The 20,055-nt window shown below is 40.4% G+C and overlaps 1 protein-coding gene across 4 annotated transcripts in view; it reads right to left on the reverse strand.

Annotated features, from left to right (window-relative positions):
- The window catches only part of LOC141798088 (leucine-rich repeat and fibronectin type III domain-containing protein 1-like protein), a 491,366-nt gene that overhangs the window by 71,459 nt on the left and 399,852 nt on the right, over positions 1-20,055 (reverse strand). For all 4 annotated transcript variants that reach the window (XM_074679875.1, XM_074679873.1, XM_074679872.1 and 1 more), the window contains 3 exons: positions 9,816-10,092; positions 6,578-6,778; positions 2,371-2,537 (listed from right to left, as the gene is read on the reverse strand). In XM_074679875.1, coding sequence (XP_074535976.1) covers positions 2,371-2,537; positions 6,578-6,778; positions 9,816-10,079 — 632 coding nt within the window. In that variant the 5' untranslated portion in view covers positions 10,080-10,092. The remainder of the gene's footprint in view (positions 1-2,370; positions 2,538-6,577; positions 6,779-9,815; positions 10,093-20,055) is intronic.

Here is a 20,055-nt window from a genome sequence, read left to right on the forward strand (position 1 = left end):
GTTTGGTGTCTGCAGGGAGAAATAAGCCGTTGCAGCCGTTTTAATAAAAGCAGGAGTGTTTATCTGGAGCCCCTTCGCTTTCTTCCTTCACACATCAATTACTGCTGGATGTTGGGATGGAAATTAAAATTGATTACTGCTAATGGGGTTGAAATGTTAATTTGTGCCAGCAGAGTCAAATTACTGTGCTCACAAGCAACCACGGTTAATGTGAAGGATCTATTTTTATTTTAGGGTGAAACCAGCGCAGCGGAGGCCGATAAAAGCAGAATCAAGACCGAGAAATAAAGTTTGAGCAGAGACGTCAGAAATCCAGGAAATGTGGGGTGAGTCAGTGAGAGCTGCCGTGTTTAACACCTCCTCCTTCACCTGCACCTCTCACCTGGTCAGAGCCAGCACGTCCGCGCCGTGAGCGTGCAGCAATCTGCAGGGTTCAGCTTTCATTAGAGCCAGGTCTGACATGGAGGGATTTGCTGGGAGATTTCAGTCGTATCCCGCTTTAAGCTCGGGTTTGGTGTCTATTAGCTTTTTGGTTTAAAGTCTAATTGGTTTAGAGAATCAGCTTTAAAGTGCAGACTGTCAAAGGAGCTGAAACAGCTGAACAAAAGCTCATTTCTGAAAGCGTCTTTAATTCTCCTGCTGTAGTACAAACACAGACCTTTAAAGGAGGATCTGAGCAGACAGAGGAGCAGGATCTGTTTGATGATGAAAGGTTTCACTGAGGGCGAACTGTCAGACATCTGAATATTCTGTGTGTGAAGTTCAGCTACAGAATCTGTTTGGTGTTTTAACATGTTCACTCATTCATTAGTTATGTTGCTTTGAAGGGCGTTAACTTGGTATGAAATACACTGGAATCTTAATCTGGTCTAACTCTTACTTTAAAGACAGTTTTCTGCAGTTTGGAAACAGATAATGTGCTCCCAGTGAGACAGATCCAAGACCACTTTAAACCCTGAGTCTGTTCACTCCACAACAAAGGGAAACTCAAGGTTCCTGTCCCACAAAGATGACTTTTCCCTGACCCTCCCCTGATCAGGAGCAGGTTTCATTTAAAGGTCCCATGTTATGCAAAAATGACTTTATTAAGTCTTTTAGTGAAATTTGTGGGTCTTTGTCTTTCCTCCCAGCCCACAAAATGTGATATTTAATGACCAAACCTGTTCTTAGTAGAGCTTGTTAATGTAAAATCCTGACCTAAAACAAGCTGTTTGGATTTTGGGGATTTGCTGACGTCAGCGATTCCCTTTTTTGACCAATCAGGAGCAAGTCTGACCTGATTGGTCCACCGGAGCAGATACCCCGAGGAGAATGCAAAAGTTGAAGAGCCATCACTGCTCTGTTTTTGGCTGTAAACAGCCTCATAGTTCCATGCTCAAGCTTCCATCTCAGAAGAAGACAGACTAAGTGTCTAGAGTTCATTTATCAGGAAATGTTCCAGCTACACTCAGTAAAACTGAGCATGTGTGTGCTAGTCACTTCACGGCCGACTGCTTTTCCAACTTTGGACAGTCCAACAGAGGGCTAGCCAATAGACTGGTCCTGAATCCAGGCGCATTACCAACCATCCTCCAACAAACCTGGGACCCTGGAAATGTGAGTATTTTAAATGCTGTGTGCTGTGGAGCAGATGGAAGAGCTTTTCCTCAGTGTCCCCCCCTGTCTCTGTGTTAGCTTCAGGATGCTAACTTTAGCAGCGGTTAGCCTGTTGTTTTAGCCTGTAATGTTACGGTAAAGAAGCTTCTCTGTTTTCTAAACATTGTGCACTCGGAGCTCGTGGCGCCGCTCTCAGTGACGTGGAAGAGCGGGGCGGTATCAGCGGTGGCTCATTTACATATGAAGGCCACACCCACTAAATCAGAGCGTTCTGAACAGAGGGGCTATGAGAGCCTGGAAACAATGCTGCTGTGCTTGATTTATTGGCTTTTTGGACCAAAACATGTTACTACCATTTCATGAAGACATATACTGTGTTTTTTGTTACTGTGTTATTTATTGTGTTGTTATCTCCATTTTTGGGAGAGTTTGTCTGTCTGTGAACAACACAACTCAAAAACAAACAAACGGATTTTGGTGAAATTTTCAGGAAATGTTCACAATAGGGTAAGAAAGAAATCATAAAATTTTGGAGGTGATACGGATCACTGTCTGGATCCAGGACTTTTTAAAAGGATTCTTTATCATTGTAAGAAAGGGCCGTTTTTAGCTGAAAGGGAGTATAACATTAAAGTCGGACTTGGAAACTAAACAGAGACAGTTGGAGCTAAAAGTAGAGACGTTGAGATAAAATGCTGCAGATAAACCTCTTCTCTGTGGACTCAGGCTGAAAGCTTTTCTTTCTCTCGTGCTGTGAAGTGTTCAGACACTGACCTGGCCAGTTTGTGCAGGTTGGAGAAGATTCCCTCAGGGACGCTCTCTATGAGGTTATGATCCAGGCTGAGCGTGTTGACGCTGACCAGCAGGGCGATGGTCTCCCAGGGGATGTTCACCAGGTTGTTGTAGCTCAAATCCAGGTCCTCCAGGGTCTCCAGGAAGTCCTGCAGGGGAGGAGGGCAGAAGAAAACACGCTGAGAGGTATTCTCAGACTTCAACTCAGAGGGAGGAAAAGAAAGTTTGAAGAGAAGAAAAAGTTCAGGTAACGTGGACAGAGAAGGAGGTGGTGAGGTGAAAACAGGAGGAGGAAAAAAGGAAAAGAGAATCAGTGGAGATCAATTTCCCCGGTCACCGCCGAACACTCAGAGAGCGTTTGATTCTGTAATTGCCTTCATACCATTCTCATTATCAGCGCGCTGGAAACGGCACGAGTCAGCACAACTGACAATGAGCATAAACAAAGAGCGGCAGATAGCGAGGCCGAGGCAGAGCAATAACGGCCCGTTGATGCTCCAAAGTGTTGTTGTCCTCGCTGTAATTACTCTCATAATTCACACAATCAGGACGCGGCGCGAGTGTCACATCGCCTCAGCTCGCATTACGCTAATCTGTGCGTTATTGCTCCGAAACAAAGGAAATCTCAGCTTCAGATGACAGATACAGGCGAGGAGGCGCCAGGAGGAGGCCGAAAAACAAAACACGGACATGAGACAAAGATCCTAAACCTCCTCCAGAGGAAACGGCTTTTAGTCATTTAGTCAGATCTTAGTCCAGTTAAAGACTGTTTGTGTGACTGAGTGAAAGATAAAGGATGAAAGGTCTAAGCTTCAGGATCTCCAGTCCTTCCTTCCTTCCTTCCTTCCTTCCTTCCTTCCTTCCTTCCTTGAAGGTATCTCTGGATATTTAGAAACACTAATTAACCGTTTCATTTTTCAAGGATCTGAATTATTTTGGGCTAAAGATTCCTTCCCTCCATCCATCCTTCTTTCTTTCCTTCCTTTCTTTCTCTCTGCTTTCATTCAGCTACTTTCTTTCCTCGTCTTCATTTCTCTCCCTTTATTCGTCTTCCCTTCCTTCCTTTTCCTTTCTCCCTTGCATCCTTCTTCCCTTCCTAATCCCTTTCCTTTCTTGTCCTTTCTCCAACCATCTTCACTTCCTCCTATTTTTGCTTCTATCCTCCTATCCTTCCTTCTTTCTCCCTTATTACATCTGTCCTTCCATCCTTTCACTTTTCTGTCATTCTTTCCTCCAGTCTTCCTGTCCTTCCTTTCATATTCCTTCCTTCCTTCCTTCCTTCAAGGTATCTGAATATTTAGAAACACTAATTAACCATTTCATTTTTAATTTTCAAGGATCTAAAATATTTAGGGCTAAAGATTCCTTCCATCCATCTATCCTTCCTCCTATATTCCTTCCTTCCTTCCTTCCTTCCTTCCTTCCATCCTTCCTTTCTTCCCCGTTCTTTCCTTCCTTCCATCCTTCCTTCCTTCCTTCTTTACTCTCTGCTTTCATTCAGCTTTCTTTCCTTGTCTTCATTTCCCTTCATTCGTCTTCCCTTCCTTTTCCTTTCTCCCTTGCATCCTTCTTCCCTTCCTTCTTCCCTTCTCTCTCCTATACTTCTATCCTTCCTTTTATGATTTCTATCTTCTCCTTTCTACCACTTCCTTTTTCCACCTGTATTTCCTGTTTTTTCCTATCTTTCCTTTCTCCTTCCATCCTTACTTCCTCCTATTGTTGCTTCTTCATCTATCCTCCTTTTTTTCCTTCTTTCTCCCTTTCTACATCTGTCCTTCCATCCTTCGATTTTCTGTCATTCTTTCCTCCAGTCTTCTTCTCCTTCTTTCCTTCCTTCCTTCCTTGAAGGTATCTCTGGATATTTAGAAACACTAATTAACCGTTTCATTTTCCATTGTCCAGAATCTAAAATATGTAGGGCTAAAGATTCCTTCCTTCCTTCCAGCCATCCTTCCTCCTATGTTTCTTCCTTCCTTCCTTCCTTCTTTTATCTCAGCTTTCATTCAGCTACTTTCTTTCTTCATCTTCTTATCTCTTCCTTTATTCTTCTATCATTCCTTTTCCTTTCTCCCTTGCATCCTTCTTCCCTTCCTAATCCCTTCTCTCTCCTATACTTCTATCCTTCCTTTTATGATTTCTATCTTCTCCTTTCTACCACTTTCTTTTTCCACCTGTATTTCCTCTTTTTCTCTTTCCTTTCTTCTATTATCTCCTATTCTTCCTTTCTCCAGTTTTGCTTTTTTCTTCTATCCTCCTATTCTTCCTTCTTTCTCCCTTTTTACATCTGTCCTTCCACTTTTCTACATTTCTTTCCTCCAGTCTTCCTATCCTTCCTTTCTTCCTCTCTCCTTTTCTTTGGCTCTGTGTTTTTAACTTTCTTCCTCCTTTTTTCTCCTTTTCTCCTTCCTTCTTTCCTCCTATTCTTCCTCCCCCTTTAATCTTTCCTATCTATCTTTTCTTTCCTTTTTATTCTTCTTTCGTCTATCCTTCCTTTAATTTCCTCCCTTGTCCTTTCTCCTTTACCTCCCTTTTCCTCATATTCCTCCTTTTCTTCTACCCTTCCCTTTCTCTTTATTTTCTGTGATTTTGTCATTGTTTTTCCTTTCTTCCATCTTTCCTTCTATCTCCCCTTTCTTCCTTACCTTTTCATTTTTTTCCATCTGTCCGTTTGCTCCTTTTTTGATCTTTCATTTCATTTTTTGAATTATTTTCTGCCTTTCTGTCTAACCTATTCCCTCCTTTTTTCTTTTTTCTTTTTTCTTTTTATTTTTCATTATTTTTATTTTTGTTTCAAAGTAAACCACAGGTGGCGCTGAAGCTGCACAGAGCTTTAAATAACTTATCTCAGAGATTATTGGTGATATATTCATTTCTTCATGGACCTGCTAAGTTTTTTTTTAAAGCCCTGACCTGAGGTCGCTGCCTGCCGGGCATTTTCTGTTTACCTTTTTTTTTTTTTTTTTTTCCGACATTTCCTGTTCCTGTTTGGACCGTTGGTGATTACCTGAGAAATCTCTCCTCGGAGGTTCAGCGGCTCAAAGTCAAGGTGTAAAATCTGTGAATACTGATCTCCTCCTCCTCCTCCTCCTCCTCCTCCTCCCTCTGTCCTTCAACAGCTGATACATGAATATTACATGCTGTGTTTCACGCTTCACACACTGACACAGAGTGTGAGATTAATGTGAGATCACGGAGAAAACAGGAAACACTGCAGAGGATCATTAAGAATCATTTACTGAATCAGGATCCAGCTTCGCTCACGATGTGGAGAAACTGAACGTTTTGTTAGAAATGAAGGATAAAAGTGGTTAAAGGACGAGAGCGGAGCGGAGCAGGATCACAGTTCAGTCCAGCAGAGGTCTGAGAGCCGCTCCTGAGGGGACACTTTCACTTTAATGAGCAGAGAGGAGGAGGAGTGTTTGTTTCACAGAGTCCAGCTGAGCAGCAGAGGGAGGCCTGACCGGACCGGTCTGTAGACTCACCCAGACCTCCGTCCCCAAACTTCCCCTGACGTCTGAGGAGCTCTCGGTGACTTTGCTTTAACTTTTCCAACTCTTTGAAGACTCACGCTGTTGGCAAACGCCGCTCTGTTCCTGAATCTTTGTGCGATGAATCATGAGGTTTGTTGGCAGGACAATCATCCAGATTTGTTCCTCTTAAAATCAGTTTGACTTTCAAAGTCTGGAGCAGCTTTCCCCACGGAGATAAAACACACACACACACACAGGCGCATAAACAGGAGAGAAATACTAATCTAACTTCATAAAGATTAGTCTGAAATCGAAGATATGATTCACAAATAAAAGCCTGAGGGTAAGTGGGTAATTTTTCCATCGAGCTCACTTGGCTGCAGGGTGATTTCTTCGTCTTAAAGTCTAATTTAAACCCAAATGAACGAGCGAAATCAGGAAAAATGACTCATTTTCTCCTCAAATGAAGACACTGATGCTCACACTCCTCTGGGAAGCTGAAACATTTTAGTAACAATGATTGAACTTCCTCTAAAGTCTCATTTATGAATGCTAGCTCACGTCTTATTGTCTTGATGGGCTGTTAAACCCAAATGAAGCGACGCCATCAGCACAAATGTCTCTAAAAGTAACCGTGCATGAACATTTGAGCGTGTAAAACCCAAACTTCCTGCACACATAAATAAAACCGGTCTCTGTGTCTTGATCTCTGTGGTTACCTGAAAGGCTCCCTCTGATATGCTGTGCAGCTGGTTGTTGGCGAGGATCAGGTGTCTCAGGTTCACCAGGCCCTGGAAGTGCGAGTCGTCCAGCGTGGTGAGGCGGTTGGCGTCCAGGTGGAGGGCGTGGAGGTCCTGGAGGTCTGCGAAGGTGTACGGTCGGATCTGGCTGATGGTGTTCCTGCTCAGGGTCAGGTGGATCTGCAGACAGGTACAGAACAACAAGATAACTTTGTCAGTTTGTACCGTAGTTTATATTTCTCTCTCCTCACAGCCCGGTGCTCTGAGACGTGTCTGTAACGTGTAACATTAGTGAATCCTGGTTCTGTCCTACCAGAGCTCATCTACCAACTCCAACCTCACCAAGCAGAGCTAACGTAACCTGGCTCTTCATTTTATTGATAGACTCTCAAGTTTGAACAGACCACTGCAGAATAACTGCTGACTGTGGGTTGGAGCCAACATTAGCACAAACACATTAATCTGGGTTCTAGCCTTTAGCTAGTGTTTTAGCCTTTAGCTTGTGTTCTAGCCTTAAGCTCATGTTTAAGCCTTTAGCTTTTGTTCAAGGCTTAAGCCCATGTTCACACCTTCAGCTTGTGTTCTAGCCTTAAGCTTATTTTTCAGCCTTTAACTTGTGTTTTAGCCTTTAGCTAATGTTATTAGCCTCTAACTCCTGTTTTAGCCTTTAGTTTGTGTTCTAGCCTTAAGCTCACATTCAAGCCTTTAGCTTGTGTTTAAGCCTTCAGCTTGTGTTCTAGCCTTAAGCTAATGTTTTTACCCTTTAACTCCTGTTTTAGCCTTAAGCTCATGTTTAAGCCTTTAGCTTGTGTTCTAGCCTTAAGCTTATTTTTCAGCCTTTAGCTTGTGTTCTAGCCTCTAACTCCTGTTTTAGCCTTTAGTTTGTGTTCTAGCCTTGAGCTCATGTTCAAGCCTTTAGCCTGTGATTTTTAGCTCTAAACTCATGTTTTAGCCTTTAGCTTGTGTTTTAGCCTTCAGCTCGTGTTCTAGCCTTTAGCTAATGTTTTTACCCTTTAACTCTTGTTTTAGCCTTAAGCTTGTGTTCTAGGCTTAAGCCCATGTTTAAGCTCATGTTTTAGCCTTAAGCTAGTGTTCTAGGCTTAAGCCCATGTTTTAGCCTTAAGCTCGTGTTCTAGCCTTTAGCTTGTGTTTTAGCTTTAAACTCATGTTTAAACCTCCAGCCTTAACTTGTGTTTCAGCCTTTAGTTTGTGTTTTTGCCTTTAACATGTGTTTTTTCACCGTTACCTCATGTTTAAGCCTTTAACTCAATTTTTTAGCCTTTAGCTCGTGTTTAAGCTCTTAGCTCATGTTTTAGCCTTTAGCTTGTGTTCTAGCCTTTAGTCAGTGTTTTAGCCTTTAGCCAGTGTTTAAGCTTTTAACATGCGTTCAAGACTTTAGCTCATTTTTAAAAAAATGCCTGTCTTAGCCTCTGAACTGTGCTAAAGCCTTAAGCTCATTTTTGTCTTTAATGTGTTTTTTTAGCCCTTAGCCTGTGCTTTGGCCTTTAATGAAGGCTTTAGCATTTAGCTTGTGTTGAAGCCTTTAATCTGTGTTTTTACTCTTTAACCTGTGATTTAGCCTTTATCTTATGTCTTAATCATTAGCTTGTGTTTTAGCCTTCAGATCATGTTTTTGTCTTCAATGTGTGTTTTAGCCTTTGAACTGTGTGTTAGCCTTTAGTTTGTGTTTTTGCTATTAACAGGTGTTTTAACCTCCTACTGTGTTTTAGCTGCTGTGGCGTTGTCATAGACTGCAATGTGCTGTCGTCAATCCAGTCCTGGTCAACCTTATCATGAAGCTAAGAAGTAGCATTTAGGATTAACCTAGCTTGGTGCTGATAATCTCATTTTGAAGTGTTGATTAGGATCAGGCAGATATTTAAGGAGACTTTTTCTAGATAACTGAGAAACTCCTCACAGGGACTTTAAACACAATTTCAAAGTAAATAAATTTAGTTTCAACACATTAAATTTGATTTCCAGATCATGCTTTTTCAAATATAATATAATAATTCAAACTCACTCTCTAGTGGCACAAATTTCAGTCCATAAACCAAAATATGATGTTTTTAATACGCTTAATTATCAGATTAGGGACTGAACGTCTCTCAAAACACAGCTTTCTCACAGAACTGCCTCAAAACAGAAAACCAGCCTGATTCATTCTCTAACACATTCATCAATGTAGTCAACGAAGAAAAGTTATATTTGTTGGTTCGGCTCTGCTCTGGGAGCTCCCAGCCTTGGAGCCAATGAAGGCAGAGCAGCAGCAAAGGATCAGTGAGGAAACATATGACCCTGATGAAATCAGACACAGCATGAAAAGAGGAGCTGGGCTGGAAAACTGACTCTGTGCTCTGGTGTCAGACTGTTTTCGTTTTTTTCCTGTAACATTTTGAGTATGCACAAAGGTTTGATGAAGATGGGCTTCACTTTCAGTCCCTGACTTCATCTTTTCTTCCTCCTCTTCAGCTGAACGTGACTCATGTCGCTGTGCATTTCACCATCAGATCATCTGATTGTACCGATAACTGAAGTTGTCAGCTGCAGCCCTGCGAGGATAAAAACCTGAAGTGTTATTCTGCTCACACCTGGGGGAGGTCGTTCAACACCTCCGCGTTTGTAAACCTGTTTTGGAAAAAGCTGCGGAAACACCTGTGCCTCTCTGAAACGCTCGTCTCCGAATGATTAAAAAGCTCATTTCCCACGTGTCCTCGTTTGTGAGCAAACATCGCCTGTGCTGTTGTGATCACGCCGGAGAAAGGAAAGCTATTCATCAAAAGCGGCGAGGAAGTGTCACGCTGGGATGAGCGCCTGTGTTTGGCTTTAGATCTCATGATGTTGGTGTTTTCCTCGTTTCTGCAGCGAGCGCTGAAACCTCTCCACCTCGCTCTCATGATCACACTTTGTTAATCGGTCAAATCCGAAACGAAAGCAGATGTTTGTCGTGTTTTTTTCTCAGCCTATCCTCTTTGTGTAGTTTCTGACTGCTTTCTTCCTGTCACATGACCTGCAGCTGACCAATCTGGTGGGTTTCGTTTGCAGCCACTGGTTGAGGCTCATGATTCATCCTGAATGACTGATTTCTCTTTGTTATGACCCGTTTGTCGAATCACATCAAGAGAAAGTCATGACGGAGACGCTGAGTCACAAACTCAAAGGCCTGAGTCTGAGGAGGAGCGCGGCGTGGAGTCAGCGAGGAGTTAGCGAGACCTACCAGGCTGGACATGTTGGCGAAGTCGCGGTGCCTCAGCGTTGTGATGAAGTTGTCCATCAGCCGCAGCTCGGCCGTCTGCCGGTCGATGTTGGGCGGGACGAAGAGGAGGCCCGTCTTGGCGCACAGCACCGTGTAGGACGGCAGCAGGTTCTGGCAGGTGCAGCGCTTTGGGCACAGCATGGAGGAGGCGCAGGAGGGGAGGGAGGACAGGAGGACGAAGAGGAGGAGGAGGAGAGGGCAGAGCAGGGAGGGGACGACGTCCATGGCTTCTGTCCTTCTGCAACAGAGAGAGAGAGGAAGAGGAGGTCAGGAACGGGGCATCAGGTCAACGCTAATCCCGTCAGTAAAGGCTCACTTTCTTTTTTTTAATTTAACCTTTATTTATTCATTCTAGGAATATTCTCATTGAGATGCAAGATCTCTTTTACAACAGAGTCCAGGCTGAGACAGCGGCACAAGAAAGTTGGTAAAGACAGACAGTAGACAGCAATAAATCAACAATACATCAAACTCAGAAAGTAGCAGCGTTCAGCAGGAAAACAAGCGCACAGGCTCATCAGGTGACCCTTGATCCTGGGCCCGTATACATGTCCAACCGTTTGTACTAACGGCTTAAAAAAAAGTTGATTAGCAGAATGCATGAGCCAGGTTAACGGGCTAAAGGAACGTTAGATTGATTGGAGGTATATCCCGTCATTACAGGCGCTAACATCAAGATTACAGCGCCTGTTCGGCTGTTTCAAGGAGGACATCATGCAATACGTTACAGTTTGACAGAGGACAATCTGTTGGAAACGTGGTAATGTGTAGCCATTCAGCAACTTTAGATTAGGAGACATGTTTTTTTGAGTAAACAGATGAGATAAGTGAGACAATCGAAGTCTCATATCAGCATGACTCACTGCCGTCAGTTACAAGTTTGATTCGCTCTTTGCTTTTATATGTCTGGGTTCTTACGGATGTGTGTGGAAACTGTTGGAGTTCATAAACTGCTTTAGGAGTTATTAATTGAGGTACTGTAGCATTGCTGCAGCGCTTGTTCCTCAAGTAGCTTTCAAATCACGAAATCAATCTTCTTCTGATCCTATTTGTCTTGGCCTTGTTCTTGCCTTGTTTGTATATAAACTAAAAATACATTAAAGGGATATTTCTAGCTTGTTTCTCCTTTTCACTCTGCCAGACTAGGATGCCTGTAAAGCATTTCTGCCCTCAGTACAAGTCATTTAGTTCCTTCATTTCCCCACAATAGCGTTCTCAATATCCTCATTTTAGGCCATTCTGAAGATCTGGTTGAAACGCTCCGTTTCCAGAATGACCTCCAGTAACCTCGCAACGTCACAGCCCTCTGTGCTCTGATTGGTCAGTTCTATCAGAGGGGCGGAGGGGGTAGAGCCAGGGGGCGGTTTTTGCAGCATGGCAGTATTTACAAAATCGCCACATTGAATGGAGCAGACCGAGCGAGTTTGCTGTTTGCCAAAACTTCACCGTAAGGCATTGATAGCACTAATAAAATGGCAGAGTGTAGGATACGTCCTTTTGTATTGGACCACGAGTCAGACCCAGACGGTTCTGCAGCTCAGGAGGAAGAAAATCCACCTCGACATAGATCATCTCAGGACGCTTCAGTGTGGTGAGTCAAAGCCAAAGCGGTACTGTAACATGTATAGTTTATACGTTTATACTCGGCTCTTGGTGGGTGTATCCCTCGGTGGCGGTTGTGTGACTAACTGACACCACAGAGGAGGAGCTGCTTTATCAGATTACTCCAATAAAAAGAAAGGATCCTCGTGTCGTCATGAAGGTCAAAATCTCGAAGCCAAATGGCAATGACCTATTTTCAGAGGCATCAAATCTCGTTCTAGGATATCAGAAAAAATACAATATCTCATTTTTTGAAAATTCAGGGGGTGAAAGGTCTTGTTTTTCACTTTATTATTTTATATGTAAGTATCAAATCATGGATCAGCATGATATGTCCCCTTTAATTAAAAGATAATTGTTGAGAGACCATCCTGAGGAGTAAAGGACAGTGTCATCCGCCTAAAATGGAACTCTGTCGAATCTCTGACATTTTTACATGAATTATTAATGTAAATCACAAAGAGAAGAGGGCCCAGTATGGACCCTTGTGGAACCCCAATTTTTTATAGTCAAAAATGTTGAAATTATTCACTGTAACACATCGCTTCCTGCTGCTCAGATACCTGTTCAACCACTGAATCTTCATCCCCAACATTATTTACTGAATATCTGTGCAAACAGCATGAGGGCACACAGATAGCAGCGTTCAGTGTTTCCTCTCAGTTAAGAAGATTTGGAAACTCTTAATTTTTCAAGAAACCCTCAGTTTTTCACGTGATATCCACTGAGTTTCCTCATGAGATCACATGAGGGTTTGGTCTTTCTTGGAAAACCTTGAGTTTAAAACCAAACATCCTGTAGAAGTTGAAGAAGATTTGTACTCTAAGAGTCCACTACAGGTTCCTTTAAATGCATAAATACACATTCATAAAAAAATACAAAGAAGTCCAAGACCGACTCTAAACAGCAGGTAAACAGTCCACACATTCTGCAAGATACTGTAAAAGTTTTCTAACTTTGTGAAAGTTTTTCTTGCAGCGCTGGCAGCCATGTTTATTTGTTACAGTCCATTAAGTCTTTATTTTTGGCTCAGATTGTCCTGGAGTAGATTCATAGCTGGACTTGTCGGGTCAGGGCAGCTCAAATTAAGTATAACGAGATTTTCTGATGAGAGATGAGAGGAATTAACTTTTTATTTTACTGTTTTTATCTGTGTTATCAGGACTTTAAAGGACTGTACTGACCAATCAGGACGGAGCATTTAACGAGCCTCTGAACCACCTGGTTGAACAGCTCCCATACTACGTTTCTGACCTTTCCTCTGAGTGTTTACCTCTCACAGGATCTCACTTTTTTATTCTTTTTGTTTTTGACGTGTCTGCATGTTGGCGTGTGCTCCAGTCCTCTGCTTCCCTCAGCGTGTGAATTTATTCGGAGGCCCTGAACGGGAATAAAAATCGATATGAATGTAAATGTTTTCCTTTATTGCTTTGGCTGGAGGAGCAGGGTCCCTCATTTCCATGCACGGGAACATCCATGAAATTTATGAAGTGAGACAGACGGCCCGCACGGAGGGACGGTCGGCGTTCTCTAATGTTCTCCTCAGTCTGTAATCACGGGGGAGCAGCGAGCCTCATTAATGATATAACTACTGTTTACTTTGACTGAGTCAGCAGAAACACGCAGGAAGCTTGAATCCAGCCGTCCCATGAAGCACTTCTCATACAGCAGTGGATGATGCTCTCTGCGCTGTAATAAGCTGAAAACAGTCAGTGGAAGCTTTGAAAATGATGTGACTTCACATTTTCTGCAGCTGTTATCTCCCGTGCTGTGTCTCTGTGAGGAACAACTTCAGCCCTGTGAGATGACTATCTGTGCTACAAAAGCTTTACATTGAATCCAGACGCCGAGATTTTGACGGAGCGTTATCGGTCAGAGACTCAGAGCTGGAGATTTAAATTTCTTCTTTATTCTCAAACAGACCTGATCGTTCTTTAAAGGAAGGGACATCCTGAAGCAACTTATCTCTTAGTTTTTAAAGTCCGACTGATCCTCAGAAAACAGTTGAAGCTGCGCTAACTTTATGTAACACCCCTGAGAGTCAGTGGGTAAACCGTGTCAGAGAAACTGCTCAAAATGCAGTTTGTTATTTTACTGAACATTTATGACTTTGTGGCTTCTGTCTGTTCTCCTGGTGCTCTTGTGCTGCCCGTCCTGTTTTTTCTTGTGTAGATGTTGAGGGCAGCTAGTGAACCACTGACTCTGTACCCATCCTTCATGATCATTGCATTTTCTATTTGTTTTTTTTTTTTGTATTTATTTATGGTAAATGACATGACATGAATTGTGAGCATTGGTGGACTGTGCAAACAGTGGAGTTTCCCCACCGGGAATAAATAAAGCTATTTTATTTTGTCTTATCTCATGTAATTTAGTTAGTTTAGTAATGTAGTTTTGTGTGTATTTTTTTTAAGTGTGTGATTGCACCCATACTTATGGAAGAGGATTAGGGCCACTGGGGAAAAATAGTAAAAAAAAAATAGTAAAAAAAATAAAAAAAATAAATAATAATAATAATAATAATAATAATAATAATAATAATAATAATAATATATATATATATATATATATATATATATATATATATATATATATATATATATATATATATATATATATATATATATATATATAAATAATAATAATAATAATAATAATAATAATAATAATAATAATAACAATAATTAATAATAATAATAATAATAATAATTAATAATAATAATAATAATAATAATAATAATAATAATAATAATAAATTTTTATTACTATTTTCTGAAAAAAAAAACCAGAATTTCTCAGAAAAATAGTAATAAAAAAATATGGACAACTTTTTTTTTTTTTTTTTTTTTAAGTGGCCCCTAATCCTCTCTGTACACACATACAAATTTACACCATGTAATCTACTTCACTACTTTTTAAACCACAAGTCACCACTGAGTTTGCCCACCATCTGGACCAATATTCAAACTTTCCATCTATTTATTGGGGCCAATGAGGCTGTTGGATCCCAACTGCGCCAATGATGCAAGGAAAGGAAAACTGCAACTTCCAGGACACGTGTCTGAAAGTAATACACCACTGCAACAGAGCTGATACTTGATGATGGAGTTTGCTAAAAAAGGTTCAAAGATGTAATGCATCAATGAATCAGTCTATCTTCAGACGTTTGTGTCTTGGATAGTTTACGATGTTAATGAGAATATTCTTCATGTACCTTGCTGTCAAACTCTTGAACGCACGCCATTGGAGCATCCTGCAAATGGCAATGATGTCACACGTTATGACTGGTCACAGATTTTTCTGGCAACATTTTTTCTAGTGGAGATGCTGTGAGTGGGCATAGATACACAGATTACAGAGTTCAGAATGTGCACAGAAATATAATATTTACAATGATACAATGCAATAAATCATCCCTTGTTTAAAACTCAGAGTAGATTTTGAGTAAAGTACTTTTAACTTTTCTTGTGTATTACTTTGACACCAGTACTTTAACTTGTACAGACGGTCCTCGAGTTACGAACAAGTTTCATATCCTGAAATTCCATAAGTCTGATTTTTACCCTAAGCCTCTAAATAACTATTCAAATACATGTATTATACTTCATATTCCTTTTTGGTGAGGATACCGAGAAAAAGTTACGGAGCACAAACAAAGACAATCTACACTTCAACGCCACTCGAGTCAAAGTGGACGATGCTGATGATTGACTATGTATTTATATGTGTCAAAAACTATGACACGTTGTAGGAGCTTACGAACAGAGCGGGGTAAATATTTATTGGCGTCATAAAGGTCGAAACGGCGTAAGTCGAGGACCTCCTGTAATTGAGTATGATTTAAAGTTGGCGCCCTTAGGATTTTCCTTGAAGTATAGACTGTCAGCTTTTACAGGAATAATCCTGCTCAGTCGTCTCCTCTGGGCCTCTGTATGTGTGTGTCAGTGTCTGTGTCAGCATCAACCCCCTCCTCTGCCTGGATGTTGATGTTTTGGTTGTTTCAGGACATTTCTGGGTGGACAGTAAGTGTGGTTACCTCAGCAAATCATGGTTTGCACAATGCACAAGTGACTTTACGTGTTGATGTTAGCGAGTGGAGGAAGCTAATCAGAGAGGCTACGATAGCGGAGGTAGCACGGAGGAAAAAAAAAAAAGTGAAATGAAACTCCAAACAGATAAAGCTTTTTCCTAAACAAGGGTAAAGCTTGGCTCGACTTTCACTTGCTTTCAGGAACTTGGAGAGCAGCACAAGACGAAGAGCGACTTGAGTTAGCTTACTGCTAACCAGGTATGTTAGATACCATGCTAACATGCTAAGTCAGGAGCATAGCTCTTGAGTCTCTCCCATGTAGAAATTTAATGCTACAAGCGGTTGCTGGGCTAGTGAATGTGTTCACGTCATCACGGTTGGAGACTGTGGGTGTGGGCTGCTGCTGGCACTGAGCCAAAGAGGAGGAGCCTAGTTTGAATAACAAAATAGGGATTTTTTCAGCTGCAAATCATGTGCAGATATTAAAAGTGAACCAGAGGGACAGAATAAAGACTAAAAACAGGCCAGGGTCCAGGAAATGAGGTGTAAAAACCACGGTTTACTGACGATGGACCACAAATCGCCTGTGCAGGAAAGTTTGAGTTATGAGAACAGACTGTGTTAGAGTGTGCTGTATGTTGATGCTGCTAAAGAGAACGTCTTCCTCTCATTAGACGTTCTTCTGAGCTTTCGCTGTAGACTTAAGGTGCAGCGTGCTGCTGCTGCAGCGGCGGCGTCTCTGAGGAACGCTGCTGCTCTGAGAACAGATTTAATTTGTTTAGTCAGACCAGTGCAGCGTGAGAGAAATGCAAAGCAACTCTTTTTCAGACTGCATACACTCCTCCAATCTCTGCCACCCTCTCCTCCCTCCTTTTATCACCCTCTCCTCCTCTAAAAGCCCGTCTCATTTCGATTGCATTGCTCCTTTTCTCCGTCCCGGCTCTAATCTTTCAACCCGAGTCCTCCCATCATCCCTCGCTCCCACCATCAGCCGTGTTCTCCTCAAATCTCTGCAGCTGTTTTTGGTTTTATCTCTTTCTTCTGATGCACAACACATCCCTCTTTTCCTCTTTCAACCATTATTTAATCTTTCTGTCCTCTGTCTGAACCCCAGAACCTGCCCGTCCCTCTGTTTCCCTTCATGTCTGTCCTCACACCATCATTCAGTGCTCATAACATGTATGTATGCACATATGTTAGCATACATGACGTCTGCACACACTGACACGTCCTGGTTTCATTTGTGAGATGCTAATGAGGAGTGTGGCCGTGTTGACGTCTTTATTTACGTCCTGATGGACTCGTACGACTCGTGGGTGCGCGGCAGAAAAACAACTTCACAACAAACGCTAACGACCGTATCTGCGCCTTCATTCACAGTTTCCTCTCCCCGTCTGATAACAACGTCTTCATTTGTTTTCCTCAAGCAGAGCCACGCGGGCGTTATCGACAACATGCTGAATAATTTATTCAGTTCATCCTTCGGCACGTCGATGACGCTCCTGCTCACCCTGCTCCTCGTCTGGAGGGAGGAACCAGGAGAAGCAAACAAACGGAGCAAACTGAGGATGAGTTTTCAGTGAAGAAACTGAAACTAAAAGAGAAAAATCTTTGTTGAGTTTTCATTAAGACTTAAATACAAAAGAAACTTTGTCATGTGACGTTCTTGACTTTCGTTATACAACACCTTAACTTTAACATTTGTTTTTCTTGCAACATTACGAGATTGTCTAAAAACATTACGATTTTTTATTCTCATAATGTTATGACTCTAATCTCAAAACATTAACAGAACAACATCATCTTTTAACATTTTTTTCCAAACAGCAAGACTTTTCTTTGTGTTTTGTTTTTTGTAAGATTAAGAAATGTATTTTGTGCTGGTGTGATTTTGGCTTTATTCTCGTAGTATTCCAACATTTTTCTCATAACAGTACATGTCTTCCTCAAAATATCACAACTTTATACTTGAAGTATCATGAGTTTTTCTTAAAGCATAACAACATCATTTTCATAGCGTTACGACTTATATTGTGGGTAATTCTCACTAAGACTTCATTCTCATAAAATTACCTTGTGGTGGAAATCTCAGTGCTTCCTCAACAGTTGGGGTATTACAAGTTTTCTCATTTCATTACCACTTTATTCTCATAGTATTATGACTTGGATCTCATATTACTGTGGGTTATCCTCAACTCAATTCTCTAAGTATTAAAAGTGATTCTCATTGCATCAAAACCTCATTCTCATGGCATCACAACTTTACTTATACAGTATGACAAGTTTTTCTTGGACAACTTCATCCCTATGATAATCAACTTGATTCTCATGACATTAGATGTTGACCTCATGGCATATCAACATTCTTCTCAAAGCACAATGACTTTAATTTAACAGTGTTGCAGGAAATATTCTCATGGCATTACTTTACCCTTGTAGTGTTATGAGTTTTTCTCATATATGAGAACTGTTTTCTCATAGTATTATGGCTTTATTCTCATAGCTTTGCAGGTTATCTTTACAGTATTTAATTCTGACATCATAACACCTTTACACTGAGAATCCTGAGAATTGCACGAGGACTTAATCCTTATAACATTACTTTATTCTCACAGCATTGCGACTTTCTCGTTGTAGTACTTTGAGTTTTTCTCATTGCTTAGAATACTTTTTTTAATCAGTCAGCTTTATTCTTATAGTTTTTACATGTTCTTCTTGTGATATTTAGGCTTAATTTTTTACAGCTCTTCATCTTAATCATCATAGTGTAATGACTTCATTCTCATGGCATTGCAATTTTCTAGTTGCTGTAGTGGAAGTCTCAGAGTTTCCTCAAATTTTCTCAACATTTAGGGTATTTTAAGTTTTCTCATATCATTACCACTTTATTCTCATAGTATTATGACTTGGTTCTTATCTTTTTGCAGGTTATCTTCATAGTATTCAACTTTATTCTCTAAGTAGTAAAAGTGATTATCATGACATCACAATTTATTCATATCGTATCGCAAGTTTTTCTTGTACGACTTCCTCCTTATGATAATCATCTTAATTCTCATGACATTAAATGTTGACCTCATGGCATATTAACATTCCTCTCATAGCACTACAATTTTTTTTCTTGCAGTGTTGCAGGTAATATTCTCATGGTATTACTTTAACCTTATAGTGTTATGAGTTTTTCTCATATATGAGAACTTTTTTCTCATAGTATCATGGCTTTGTATATAAAGCATTTCAGGTTATCTTTATAGTATTTAATTCTGAAAGCATTACACCTTTATCCTGAGTATCCTGACAATTGCATAATGACTTAATCCTCATAACGTTTCTTTACTCTCATGGCATTGTGACCTTCTCATTGTAGTACTTTGAGTTTTTCTCATTGCATACTTATTTTTAGCACATGTCAGCTTTATTCTCATAGTTTTACATGTTTTTACATGTTCCCTTTGTGATATTTAGGCTTTATTTTTTTTTTACAGCATTACGACTGTATGTATGTTTACCTCATAGCATATCAACATTCTTCTCATAGTATTACAACTTAATCCTTATAGTATTGTGGGTAATATTCTCATGGCATTACTTTATCCCTGTGAGTTTTTCTCATACATAAGAACGTTTTTCTCATGGTATTTTTTATTTTCTTGTTTAGTCCTTACAGCATTACACCTTAATCCTGAGTATTCTGAGAATTGCAACAACCTAATCCATATAAAGTTACTTTATTCTCATGGCACTGTAACTTTCTCATTGTAGTACTTTGAGTTTTTCTCATTGCTTAGAATACTTTTTTAATCAGTCAGCTTTATTCTCATAGTTTTTACAAGTTCTTCCATCATCAAGTTAAACCATCATTGTATTGCAACTTTATTCTCATGGCATTACGACTTTCTGGTTGTTGTAGTGGAAATCTCAGAGCTTCCTCAAAATTCCCCAACACTTGGGCCATTATGAGTTTTCTCATTTCATTATCACTTTATTCTCATAGTATTATGACTTGGTTCTCATCTTATTGCGAGTTATCCTCACAATGTTCAACTTTATTCTCTAAGTATCAAAAATGATTCTCATGGCATCACAACTTTACTCATTTAATATCTCATTTTTTTCTTGTATAACTTAATCGTTATGGTTATTAACTTGAGTCTCTTGACATTAAATGTTTTCCTCATGTCATATTGACTTTTTTCTCATAGAATTACAACTTTATCCTTATAGTATTGCAGATAATTCTAATAACATCAAGACTTTATTCTCATCGTTTTAGTATCCTTGTAGTATTTTGAGTTTTTCTCATATCATTACACCGTTTTTCTCATAGTATTAGTTTTTTTTTCCTCGTAGCACTGTAGGTTATTGTCATAGTGTTCAACTTAATTCTCATAGTATTACAACTTAACTGTCATAAAATGTTTTTCTTGTAACAATGTTAGGACTTTATTCTCATGACGTTTATTCTCACGGCATTGCGACTTTCTCATTGTAGTACTATGAGTTTTTCTCATTGCACAACATCCTCATTCTTATCACATTGCAGCGTTATTCTCACTATTTCTACAAGTT

The sequence above is a fragment of the Halichoeres trimaculatus genome, unplaced genomic scaffold, assembly GCF_033239565.1.
Source record: "Halichoeres trimaculatus isolate MK-OKI-2021-1 unplaced genomic scaffold, fHalTri1.1 fHalTri1_scaffold_9, whole genome shotgun sequence".
NCBI classification, from domain to species: domain Eukaryota; kingdom Metazoa; phylum Chordata; class Actinopteri; order Labriformes; family Labridae; genus Halichoeres; species Halichoeres trimaculatus.